The sequence below is a fragment of the Centruroides vittatus genome, unplaced genomic scaffold (assembly GCF_030686945.1).
Source record: "Centruroides vittatus isolate TY-2023 unplaced genomic scaffold, ASM3068694v2 contig_345, whole genome shotgun sequence".
Lineage (NCBI taxonomy): Eukaryota > Metazoa > Arthropoda > Arachnida > Scorpiones > Buthidae > Centruroides > Centruroides vittatus.
The window spans coordinates 968,465-983,093 of NW_027122170.1; the positions used below are offsets into that span (position 1 = coordinate 968,465).

At 32.6% G+C, this 14,629-nt stretch overlaps 1 protein-coding gene across 3 annotated transcripts in view; it reads right to left on the bottom strand.

The window, feature by feature from the left end:
* LOC136974209 (ras-related protein Rab-35-like) overlaps nt 1-14,629 on the bottom strand; it is an 81,787-nt gene that overhangs the window by 39,591 nt on the left and 27,567 nt on the right. For all 3 annotated transcript variants that reach the window (XM_067269033.1, XM_067269032.1, XM_067269031.1), the window contains exon 3: nt 7,190-7,240. In XM_067269033.1, the coding sequence (XP_067125134.1) occupies nt 7,190-7,240 (51 nt within the window). The remainder of the gene's footprint in view (nt 1-7,189; nt 7,241-14,629) is intronic.

The window sequence follows — 14,629 nt, forward strand, 5'->3', positions numbered from 1 at the left end:
ATGGTCATATGGAAGGACAAGCCGAACGTCCATGATTTTCTGCGCAGTGTTAATGACAACCCGTATGGGCTAACGCTTAAACTAGATCAACTATCGGGCACCGATGTGCACTTCTTAGACGTCGCCATTCAACTCAAGGTAAACAGTATTGAAACGCAGGTGTATTACAAGCCCGACTACCTACCTATGTACATACCTGCTGGGTCTGAAGACCCTTATCCGTATAAGATTGCGACGTTCAGGGCGTTAATTAGGCGGGCGTACACTCATAATTCTAAATGGGAGGACACGCTCACAGAGCTGGGACACATAGAAGACATAGCCGCTAGCCATGGATACAGACGTGGCCTAGTCCGTAAATTAGCGCGTAACTTCCGTAATACAAACGCGGCACATCACGCCGCAAGGGCACGGGATAGGTCCAAGTCGGGGCCGAACCAGCGCACAGTGGTCCAGTACAACAGAGGTATGCAGGACCTATACAAGGAAATAGCGCGGAGGAAGGGCATCAATTTGGCGTACTCAAGAACCCAATCGATCTATTCGCTACTCAGGAACGCCAAAGACAAACCGGATTTTCTAAGAGCACCAGGGGTATATAGTGTCCCGATAAGGGATCACAGGTCCCAAAGGGACCTAATATACATCGGATCTACCAAGAGGTCCGTTCAAAGAAGGATCTCGGAACACAAATATGACGTTGCCAAAAAAAGACACACCACCGCCCTGTCGATGTACGCCACCGACCCCGAGATAAAGGCAGATTTTGATAAAACCAGCCTCGTTAAAACATCATTCGACACGGACCGCATCAGGGCCTTGGAGACCCTTGAGATTTACAAGGCGTCAAAATCGGGGAAATGTATTAATTTCAAGGATGGCAACGTATTATCATATGCGTGGCGGTATGTATCCGAAATGCACCCGCAATGGTAGCATCTCAGAATAGTGTAGTATTCCTGTATGGATGGACAGAGACATTTTTATGATGGTATCAGGGAGATTAATTGCATGTTAGATCATTCGCAATTATTGCACGCGGGAGAGGTTCGATCATTTGAATTTTGAAATAATTCTAGTTGCATTCTATTCCAAACCGTCGATAGAACCTGACGAAGATCGCGGAGGCGATCGAAAACGTTAGTTAATTAGTTGTTAATTTTCGTATGGAGTACCGGAAAGTTAAAAGGCTTAGGAAGTGATATTGGATATTGGAGTACCGGTATGAGGATTGTTTTCTATTGTACAAACCAATGAATATTACGATAAATGACCTTGAGATGCATCTGTTACAAAAACCCATTAAAATTATTCAAATATTGTTTAATTTGTCTCGTTACCGGCTAAATTCCGGTGGGTTCGAATTTTCACACCATGCATTATCGACACTTGTTTCTTTTTTGTTATCATAAAAGCAAAAATGCTGTACAAACAGCAAAAAAATATGTAATGTTTATGTTGGGAGTGCTGTAGCAGAATCAACTGTTCAAAAGTGGTTTGCAAAATTTAAAGCAGGTAATTTCAGCCTTGAAGATGCTCCCTGCTAAGGAAGACTTCCCATTATTGAAGAAGACCAGATCAAAGCATTATTGGATAAAAACCCTCATTACACAACTCAAGAGATTGCAGACATAGTGAAGTCATCAAACAGTACTGTATTTCAACATTTAAAGAAGCTTGGATACGTGAATCGTTACATTTGGATACCTCGCAACTTAACGGAAAAGAACTTACTGGAGTGCATCTCCATTTGTGATTCTCTTGAAAAATGAAATGAAAATGACCCTTTTCTGAAGCACTTAGTGACAGGTGATGAAAAGTGGATTGTTTATAACATCATCAGTCAAAAACAATCATGGGGTAAGAAAAATGAACCACCATTAAAATCTCCAAAGGCCAGTCTTTATCCAAAGAAGGTCATGCTCACCATCTGGTGGGATTGGAAAGGAATTGTGTACTATGAGCTGCTTCCACAGAATCAAACAATTGATTATGATAAGTATTCCCAATTGAATAAACTGAACATGGTAATTAAAGAAAAACATCCAGAACTAGCCAATAGAAAAGGCACTGTGTTTCACCAAGATAATGCCAGACTGTACACATCTTTACGAACAGCCAAATTGGAACTAGGCTGGATGTTTTACTCCACCCCCCTACTCACCTGACCTTGCCCTGTTGGACAACCATTTGTTCCATTCTCTGCAAAATTTCCTTCATGATAAAAACTTTGGAAACTGGCATAAACCATGTGGATCAGTTTTTCGTGGAAAAAACTGATCCACATGGACTGGAAAGTTCTACGAAGAGGATATCATGAAGCTCCCCCTTAGATGGCAACATACCATTAAAAACAATGGTGCATACATAATGGAATAAAAGTATATTTTTAGTTTTGAAACAGTTTCTTTTATTTCTCTTAAAAATTGCTATGAACTATCCAAACAAACCAATACAAGACTAATGACATAAGCAATATACCTTTTTTATAATGGGTAAGGTTGGAGAAACACTAAAATTTTCAATCCAGTTAATTGGTCATCCTTGGGCATCCTTGAATTAACTACAGTGGCCGATTCGGCTTGTTCTAGAAGAAATCTCAAAGTTTAATGTTGAATTCTAATACATTATCATGACTTGTAAATGGTTGTTTTCAAGCGTTATCTGGATCTTAGTCTTTTGTCTTACCAGTAATTTTTTTATAATTATTTATTATTATTTAATTAGTTGATCATAAAAGTTTGCAAGATAAGACAGAATTATATTTTGTGCTGAAGAGGATCAGATAATCAAACAAAAAGGGTTAATAAACACAAAAAGAAATATTCCACTTCTATACACATCTAAAGCTATTAAAAATAATTACTCTTAATGATACTGTAAATGCCTAGAATATCAGAAAATAATACAAAATACCAATGCTAGATCACTTAAAGGGATTAGACTTTGGTCATTACTTTATAGACCACTCACCAAATAAACCATCACCAGTCCATAACCAAACAAAACATTCTTGCTACGAACGTTTTCATCTATATGTAATGGACATCCTCAGGTATTGATGATATTCTACTAGCCGTTAGTTCGATATTGTCAATACCTCAGGATGTCTGTTACATATAGATGAAAATGTTTGTAGCAAGAATTTTTTCTGTTTAGTTATGAACTGGTGATGGTTTATTTGGTGAGTGGTCTATAAATAAGTACCCAGTTTTTTAAAATTTATTGAAGATGACTTCACCGGTCATTACTTTATTCGGTAAACAAACTGTTACGCAAATGATGAGTGAAACGGGAAAAAAATAATATTGCATCAAAATTAAAATTCACAAATTACTTTAATAGTTTATGCATAGTATTGCCCAATTTCTTAAATGATTTACACAATGTTGCAAGACTACAACTAATGTGAGAGGGACAAAATGATAACAATGATATAATGTCCTAAAGATGTTCCACCTCAACTATGTCAGGATAGAGAAATATTAATGATTGTCAAATATAAGTAATTATACCCTTGACGACACAAAAACCTTTAAAATTTAAATTTTAAAAGGTTTTTGTGTCAAGGTTTAAATATTAGTTAAGTGCAGTTAGGGAAGAATATAATTATATCCAGAATAACATCATGATTTTTCTGATACCACTTGTGATTATTGGTTCACAAGAAACTTTGTAATCTCTAACGGTTCCAGATGGAGTCTGGAGTAAAAGAATGGAGGAAAAATGTAATGAGATGACACAGAAGTGATTCACCAAACTCATTAGTTACAGTCAAGGATACTTATTAACATTATAATATAAATATATATAATAAAACTAAATATGTAAATAATGTTAAAAATAGATATGGTTAAACACACATATTGGGATAACAAAGCATTCTCACATGCATATTCCTTACAATTAACCTAGACCCTATCAAAAGTGAGATTACAACTGACACGAGTAGTTGCAAATACCGTTAAATATTTAATACAATCTCTTGCCGGTTATAATTCAAAGTCCTTATAAATTGTCCTGTAAACTTTCATTTTCCAAAAATCTGCTCACTTCTTTCCTAAGGAACAGAATTCTTTCTTCTCCCTTTTTGATGGACACTGCTTTTTGACAACTAAATTGAGCGAATTGTTTGTCTTCTCAAAAATCAACTATTTTAATCTTGGATAGTAAATCCAAACAAATTTCTTTGGAATGGATTCCCAACTACCTCTCCTCAAGAAGCTCCTTTATTGGGGAACTTTTGTAGGCAATCTCTGCAGTAGTTCCTTTCACAGCCTCTTTATAACTTCAATTTGACCTTTCCACCTGAAGTTGCCTTATTTGGTAGTATTCTGTGTTTTTCTGAGAAATGTCCAATCTACAGTTTTAAACCATACTTCCTTGGATGAGTATTCAAGGTAGTATGAACCTCAGGAAGACGTATCATAGTTGGTAGGAAGTTAGAGGTTAATAAAAATTCATGAACATGCTTGTTAAAAATTTATGACTTTTAGACCTAGCAAATAACTTATTCTTACAAGTGTGAATTTTTACAAATTATTAAAAATTGTGGCTTCATACAAAATATTGTCCTCAATAGTTTACTGTGAGGACAATATTTGCAAAGACTACTTTGTGATTATTTTGGCAGATATTTTTTAAAACATATAAAGCAGAATGAAATAAAGAAAATGAAGAATATTGTAAATAACTTAAGCAATTTGCATTAATATTCTGGCATTATATTACAAAAACTGGCCAAGATTTAAAAAGTTGCATTACTCTGAATGTAGAAAACATCAGCCATAAAATGTCAATTTCTACTTGATGTCCTATTTTGAATAAGACCTACTAACTTGTAAGTCCAGAAATATCCTTAAGATGTTTGATCCTAAATTGTCTGTCAGAAACACTTCTCAGATCTGTTTTATCACCTCCATTGGAATTTCACAGCCACCCCATCCTTATGGCAAAGAGGAGATTCTCCCTACCAATCTGATTTTCTAGTTCCTTTCCAAGCAGGTCAACATCAGATGTGAATCCCATTAAGAGATCACTACCACATTTCAGAATGGATTGTCTGGAAATGTCACCTTAAATAAGAAAATTCATTAATTTGCTTACATAACATGGATTTGTTTACATTTCTGTTACTCCAACACCTGATACAAGCCATCCACACTTCAATAAACAAGATGAATTGCATCCTAAAATCTCAGAGTGGAGAAACTGTTAATTAGTGCTTAGCACACTAATGAATCTTTCTTTTTTAAACAAATTCTTTATTCTTTGTGGAAAAAAAATGAATACTTTGAACTTCTAATTAAACAATTTATATAATACATATTAATTGTTTAATTATTCATTTTTAATAAAGAATTTGTTTATACTGTATATATTCATAAGAATATATATTATTATATATTCTAATATATATTCATAAGAAATTAGAAAATAATTTATCCTCCTTGAAACTGTAAATGTTTGCAAGTAAACCTGCATCATTTTTTGAAGAAATCAAAGTTTAACAGCTCATTTTGAAAATATCACTAATACTTTCTTTGTATACATCTATAAATTTGCACTTTCAGAAATTTATTATGCAAATACCATAGTATATATATTAGATGATGTTTTATGACTCATTATGCACAACACATCTAGGTTTTACAATCTCAACATTACATTACAGTGACTCGATGTGAGCAGTGTGTGTGTGTGTGTGTGTGTGTGTGTGTGTGTGTGTGTGTGTGTTGTGTGTGTGTGATCCTCTTTGTTGTGACCTGTAAAATTTTGATAAACTTGAAATTTGTATGGCTACATTTGTAACCATTTCATTAACACCTTCCACACTGTCTGATGTAGCATTTCTGGATTGTGAGAGGCTCTGTATAATAACTTCTTAGGCTACCTTAATACACCTCATGTACATGATGCACATGTTGAGTACATGTTCATCATGAACTGGTGGATGACCACTCTTCCTCTCTGGACATAAACAACCTGTCATTATGAACTGATTATGCCATTTCATAACCGACTTCCTGGTGAATGTCTCTTTTCCACATTCAGTTCAAAAATAGCATTTTGCAGGATAGCAAACCAATTTCTGCCAAACTGAAGGGAACAAAATAGTTTCTTAGCATTAGAAAACACAATGTTTTGCATGCTGTGCCTCTAGCAGCCAACATTAGTAACTACGGTAGAAATCTCGTTTTAATGGATCACGGAACAATGGAGTTTTTTCTACGCCAATTCTATTGTAAACCTCATGTTTTTTTCAATATTTAGTTAATATTTGGATGTTTCTAGAAATTTGTAGAGTTTGTGATTCACTTGTTACATTTGGGAAATGTACAATTGAAGAATTGTACAAAGAGAGTCAGCTGGCTGATATGATTGAGAAGTCACATAGTGAGCACTGTCACTTGTTCAAGTGTAGTGCCGAAATTCGGCAAGGCCATCGAGTATTTCAATGTTGTGAAGACCTTCCCGACAATTTTCAGCATAAATGAATAGGCTGTACTGTACATGATATTGCTAATATCAAGTGGTGTTGTATTCAATAGACAGCAAAGTGACATTGAAAGAATCATGAAGTCTAGCAAAGTGCTAATGAGCATATGTAATTTGCCTCTATTTGCTCTTACAGTATGTACAGTTTTCGTCAGCTTTGTCAAATACAGGCATATACAATCATATATGGCATAATATGCATTATGTTACAAACATACATGTTTCTATGGGATAAAAAAAATACAGATCTCAAAAAACTGAATAATTTCAAGTACTAGTATTTCTGATACATAGGGGTTAAAACCAGAAATTTTTTCAAACAACAAATATTTCCTTCACTATGCGGTAAATCTGTTGCTTTCAATATAATAGATTCTCAGAACAACAAATTATTTTTGGTGGCCTAAGCGATCCATTAAAATGAGAATCTTCTGTATACAAAAAAAAACCCTAGATAGCATGATCCTACACATGATACGTGATGCAACCCAGTCCACACAATAAGTTACAAGTAACTCGAAGTGAGACTTACTTTATAGACACCCTCTATTGTCGATGTTATAATTATTTATAAAATGTAACTAACAATCTTAATTTTAAGAACTGTTTAAATCTAAGAAAGAATATTTATAAAATAATGTATAATTCAGACAAAACTATACAACCAAAAGTAAAGAATATTAATGATTACCTGAAAATGTATTATCAGCAAATCGGAGTAGTAAACTGCTCTTCCCAACACCTAAAAATGAATTCATATTTAATTTATTTAATATAATTCAATTTTAATAATTCCAAACTTTAAAAAAAGGATCATTATAAAGACATTAATGATAAAATTAATCACTGAAAATTTCATTTCATAACTTCAAGAGTACATTATTAATAAATCAAAACTTAAAATTTTTTCTGGACAAATTTCATTTCATTTCTACTTTAGTTCTAATTACTTAGTTTCTACCTTATGCTGGATATTTCTGCATTTTTACAATCCAACAGGCTTCAAACACACTGCCACATTTTTAGAACAAACACTGGGCATTGATAAAATGACGCATATGAAATTAGCCATCACACACAAACTAATAAAGGGTTACTGATTCTGATCAAACTTGGTGAAGATATAGTGCTTACTGCTCAGCACAATTGATACATGCCAAGCAATAAGGCACACTACTCAAACTTAAACAAGAAAAATTTAAGTTGAAAATTGCACAATCACTTAAAATCTCTAGAATTTCTATTATTTATAGAGATGTTGATGGTTCCATGGCAGTTTAATCAGGAAGTTCATGTTTAGAAACTTGTTTTTCCTTTCTATATAACTATAATTATCACTTTATTCCTGTTTTTTCTTTTTTAATTTATTATATTTATTTAAAAATTATTTTCAAATGTTTATGTACTGTACATATGGGATTCAAATGTAATATTTATTTATGATTTATTTGGGAAGACAGTAACATCTAAAATAAAAATTATTGTCATTCAAGACTGATTTTGTTAGTTAAAAAAAAAAGCATTTTTAATGACATTATTCAATTTAAGCAAAGTTAAAACTTGGATGATAGTATTTACATTTACATAAAAATAGAAAATATCACAAATATACAAAATTGTATGTAAAATTTGTTCTGGACTAAAATGAGATAGAAAGGAAAACAAAGATAAATTTTATTTTGTGATATTTTATATTTTTTATGTAAATTATTCATTTTGTTTGCTATTTGGAAGCACAACTATCTAGATCAGGGATCAGCAACACGCGGCCCGTGGGCCGCTTGTGACCCGTTAAACATGTTTATGCGGCCCGCCAAGCATTTCTATAATTGAATTTATTTTATCGACTTTCTCCCATCAATATATTGTTATAAAATTAATTATAATAAAATGGTAGTACATACTAAACCGAAACAATTTTTTGTGACGAGTTACTCACTTGTCGGCGACTTGTTCAAACATGCAATACTAACGCGCCGCGTCTGCGCTCGTTCGTGTTTGCTTCTGTCACACAATCAGTCAGACTGGTAAGCTGTTAACTAGCAATTTTAGCAATTCTTGTGTTTCTTGAAAAGCGTGAGTACAATATTATTGTCAAAAAAGTAATATTAGAGTTTTTTTTTATTCAAAATTAAGTTTTCCTACAAATTTTTTTAACTTTCAAATTTTTAATCCATACTAGCGTGTCGGAAAAGCAAACAAAAAAACGGAAGGTTGCGGACGAGCGCAGGCATTTCCAAGAAAAGTGGAAATTTGATTATTTTTTCACTTTCGTCAAAGATAAAGCTGTATGCTTAATGCGCTCGGAGACTGTGTTGACATTAAAAGAATATAACATAAAAAGACATTACGATACAAAACACAAACAACAATATAAAAACTTAACAGGACAACTCCGGATAGATAAGTTTAATCAAATGGAGAAAAACTTGGGAAACCAACAGGCTATTTTTAAAAATCAAGCTATTTTATCAAATACGGCAGTAAAGGCTAGTTTTGTTGCCAGTCAAATACGGGCAAAAAAAATGAAACCCATTGCGGATGGAGAGATGATAAAAGAATATCTGACTGCTGTTGCAGAAATAGCATTTCCCGGTAAAATAAATATTATTTCAAACATTAGTTTATCAAGATTCACCATTGCAAGGAGAATCGAAGACTCGTCCGAGAACATAGCAATGACGCTTCGTGAACGCATTGCAAAATTCGAATACTGTTCTTTGGCACTCGACGAGAGTTGCGATATTAGCGATACGGCACGACTGGCTATATTTTTACGTGGTATTGACACCAAATTTAATATTACCGAAAAATTGTGTTCACCAATTCCAATGCAAGGGACTACAACTGGCAAAAACCTGTACGACGAACTAAATTCCGTGTTGGAAAATTTTTCAATTTCATTAGAAAAGATTATTGGTATATCGACGGATGGAGCACGAGCAATGTCGAGCACGGAGGTAGGAGTATTGGGAAGGCTATTTCGAGACATTAAGAGGGTTGCAGGAAGGGAAATATTCGTTAACCACCGCATAATTCACCAGGAAAATTTGTGCGCGAAAAGATCGAGTTTGCCAAATGTCACGGTACCAATAATTAAACTAATCAATTTTATAAAGTCGCGCGCGTTAAATCACCGTGAATTTAAAGAATTCCCGAAAGACTTAGAAACTGAATACGGCGACGTGGTTTTTAATACCGAAGTACGTCGGCTTAGTAGAGGCGCGATGCTAAAAACAGTATACAAATTAAAAAGCGAAATACAATTGTTCTCGGATACGAAGGGATATGCCTTTCCTCATTTCGGTAATAAAGAATGGATGTGCGATTTTGGGTTTCTTATCGACACGACTCGGCATCTCGATGATCTTAATGTGGAACTTCGAGGCAAAGGACAGTTTATTCACAATTTGTATGATAAAATTCAGGGCTTTGAGCGCAAATTAAAATTGTGGAAACAGCATCTTTTGCAGAATAATGTGTCTCACTTCCCACATTTAGAAAAAGAAAACGTTACTACTTCTCAAAAATACGCACAATATATAGACATTTTAAACAACGAATTTCAATTACGATTCCAAATGTTCGAAGCCGAGAAGACGGCGGTTTCCACGAAAATGTTTTCCTCGCCATTTAATATCGATGCGGATACGGTTCCCGAAGACTTTCAAATGGAAGTGATCGACACGCAGAATAATACCGATTTAAAAAATATATTTTTCTCGGTAAACATAAAAAATTTTTATAAATCTTACATGAGCCCCGAGAAATTTCCGCTTTTGAAGAAAAATGCAAAGCAAATGATGTCTCTGTTCGGAAGTGCGTATGTTTGTGAACAATTATTTTCAACCACGAAATTAATCAAAAATGACCATCGATCAAGACTGAGTGATGCACGATTAGAAAGATGCGTACGTGTAGCTACCTCATCAATTCCGGCTGATATTGATCGGCTCGTATCGAAAAAACAGCGCCAAATTTCTCATTAAAAATTTCAAGTAAATTTGTTTTTCTGTTCTTTTCTTGTTTGTTTTTATTTTGCATTAAAATTTGTATATGAAATCTTTACTTTTTTTAAATTTTATGTTTTTTTATTCTAATGTTTATTATAAAAAAGTTTTGTAAATTATTAATAAGTGTTACTTTATGTGCGACCCGCCAAAAATTTTTAGAATTTAAACTGGCCCGTTGATTAAAAAGGTTGCTCACCCCTGATCTAGATGATAACTGGTGTAGAAGTGTGTGAAATAAACATTTCTGTAGTGTCATGTCATTGTTCGAATTTTCATCAAAAATGTTCATTTTAGCCTGACAATGATTTGCTTTTCAAAAATCATTGAGCCAATAATTGATACTCATTCAGAGTATTTTACTTTAAACCAAATTCAGCCATTTTTGGTTGTCTTAGATGCAACCTTGCCTCTGTATGTTTTGGTGGATTCATTATTTCTGACTACGAATGGCAGAAAAGAGTAAAAGAAAAACTATGTCATATATCAGGGGTGTGAACATGTGTTACATGTGCCTAAAGTGGCACATCAGGAAAATGTCATCTGGCACGTAATACATCATACAAATTCGTTTTATTGCCAGTTTTTTTTTAAAATCCTTTCAGTTCATCATCCAATTCTCCTTTTTTTTGATCAGCTTCTCTACATTTATTCTAATTAAAGCATACTTTCATTTCTTTAAATATTGTTATTTTGAAGTCTAAAACTTTGCAACCATAAATGTTTTTAAAGATAAGTATGTTTATTATATGACATGCACACTCAAAAAAGTTCACCGTCTTTGTCATAAACTGTCAAGGATTGCGTGTAAAATCATCCATAATTTTCTGCTGACATAACTTTTTCCAGTTATCCGATTACTTCTATTTTCTTTGTAACAATCAGTTCCACACATTTTCTTATCATGCCTTTGCCACTTTTCCCACTTTCATTCTCTTCCTTTCACATTTTCAGATTAAATATGTTATAAATGCTAGAACTGCCATTAAGCAGAAGCTGACAGACAACATTTATGGTTAATATTACCAGAAGTTTGGTTTGGAACAATTTCCCAATTGCATTCTGCCTTGTATTTTTGCCGGTCCATAAAAAATGTGAGAATATTAAGATATCTCAACTCAAAATTTTGAAATTTGTCTTCAGTCCATTGAGAATAATATGTCTAAGTTTTATTGGCATATAATATTCTCAACACCATATCAATGTTTCTGGATTTATTTCTTATTAACATTTGACCATTTTAAATGACCCTCATTGAGCTGTGATGAAATGAAAAATTAGAAGTGCTAAAAGAACACAAATTAAACATATAAAAGAATAACTTTTAGAGATTCAAAACTTGATAATGTTAAAAATGTACAGAAATATTCATTATAACAGTATTTTTAATCTTGATGACAGACACAAAGCCTGAAAAATGCTTATTTTGTAAAAAGTTAATGCTCCAGAAAAGCATTTCAAACTAAAAATCAAATTACAAAATATACATTTTCTATCAATAAACAGAAAAAATATTATTTCAGACACTAAAAAAATAGACCTTAATTTCTCTGAACAGACTATGTACAGTACCTTTAATGTCAGAACTATTTACAGCATTTTCAAAGTAAATAACAAAATTCATATAAAAAGAAATCCAGCAACCAGTTGCTTAATTAACTTTCCCAGCAACATTTGGTGTTCCATCTGTTATAAAAAGTTTTTAATAATAAAATATATTTTTAACTATTATAAAATGGCAAAAAGCTTAATTTTGAAAATAGGGATAGGTTTTATAAAAAATTGTAAATGCTAATAATGAGTAAAATTGTCATTGAGTTCAACCCTACTGGAGATACTCACAACCCCCTTTATCTCCCCACCCTTTGACCTTTAATCATCAAAATTTAATAGCATCAATCCCTCTAATAAACAAACCTCCCTGCAAAATTTACAAAACTTTCAACAAAGCGCACAGAAGTTATTAAGCTTCAAAGTGTGTAAACAAAATCGTTCCACATACACACACACAGAAACATCCATACATAGAAATTATCTGTGAATTTTTTTGCATTTCTTAACATTTTAAGGTCCCAAGTCCAAAAATGTAAAAATCTTCAGAGTCAATTTTTGACCAATCGCCGTAGTTTTCCTGTTATATATAACAGCTGGGAAAGTAGTAAGTTAGTCAACATAAACTAAAACTAAACAAAATCTTTGTAGTTTTTTTTTCATTAAATTAAACAAACAATTTGACTAGTAAAATACTCTCAGTTAAAGCAATTATATAACGTGAATAATTGCAGATGTAATGAGAAGTAGCAAACCATATTCAGGAAATATTGTCATCAAATAAAAATGACACAATCAGTAACAAAATAAAAATATATCTCTTAAAAATAGCAATTAATAATGACAAGCTTATATTAAAATATAATTCTTATTGACTTATTAACATGTGATGACAACTATACAAAAACAATGAATTTTTTAATTTCCTATATTCATAAATTAAAATTTCTCATATAGCAATATGAATTTCAGACAAAAATGCACAAAATGACTATCCCTATTTGAAAGAGTACCTCTTGTTGAGTGAAAAATTACTGTAGATGTTTCATTGAATATACAAGTAAAAGTGGAAAAAAAGAAAATATATAAAAATAATGAATTTTATACTAAAAAACCAGAGCCAGATAAAGTATATATAACTTATTATTGAAATAAACTATATACTAAAAATATTTGGGAGTCTATGAAAACAATTTACTAGTACAGATGAAAATATAAAACTACAAAAAGATGCTGTAATAAACTGAGAAGAGGAAAGTAAAACAATTCCGTAAATACATAAAATTCTATCAAATGCACTAATACGGGAAATACTTTCATAGTATTAAATTTATAGTGTATATGTTAGGCTCAAAGACTGAAATTGCTCATTGAGTGAAAAATGACCACAACGCATTGTGACTAATTCAAAACGACCAGAAAGCAAAATTCCTGTCGTGGCTTTCGTGACATTTGACCACGACATGTTGTGGTGATTAAGAAAATCCATAACGCATTCTTAATGTTAGCTGATGCAACATGATAGAGGATCATACGACGCACAGTGGTCTGTAACTTTAAAATATGGATTCTAGCCGCAAAACATTTTTATTTACAATTTTTTATGCCAAACAACATTGGTTCTATAAGTTTTCCTAGAAATTTAATTTTCATACTTAAAAAAATTTCAAAGAAATAAAATGTATGGAGAAAAATACATATTTGTTTCTTTTGTTTTGCTAAAAAGTGCTAAAGGTCTAACTATATATACTTATAGGTGCTTGATATACTATACACAATGAAATAAAAATCAGCTGCTAAAGTTAAAAACCACTGTGCAATAGATTTATTTTGATAAAAGCCAGAACACATTCTGGATGTTAACTAATAACGAAGTGATGATAAGAAACTAAAACTTTCTTTTTCATTATGATTTATTTACCTTCAATCATCTTATATAAGTAGGTAACGAAATTATTCATCATGTACAGAAATGTAACTTGGTTACTTTTCAACATTTAATCATTCATGAAAATCTGTTGTGGTGCTCAAGATGTCAGTGTTTTCTAACAACTAATTTACTAAAAATAATTACTTTGTCAGGAACTTTTATTAATAAATCAGTCTTTTCTATGAGAATCAAGAATGTTGCAGAATTATTTTTGCCAATTGTTTTCAAATCAACAAAAACCTAGGTATCACTGTACAGTGTATACCCATGTACTGTACCTAGCATCAATTTGCATTTATTTCTTTAGCTTCTGTTGTCCTATCCTAAAACCCTCCAGTTATAGGGAAAAACAGATTGGTTTTAGGCTAAAACTTTTTCCAGCAAAACTTGTGGCACGATGAGTAATAGCATCAGAACACAGGGTAGTTTTACCCTAGATTTACCCTAAATATAAGACTACCCGAAACATTACTCCGAGAGGTTGAAATTACTCTAGAAAAGGGTAATACCCTAGAAACCACAGCACTGGAGCACTGGTCAAGAATGAACACAATACAAACTCCACAAGTGTTTGCAATACGCCCGTTGACAAGTTACAACCTATCTTTTGTATCGTGGTTGCATCAGCTAACATTCAGAA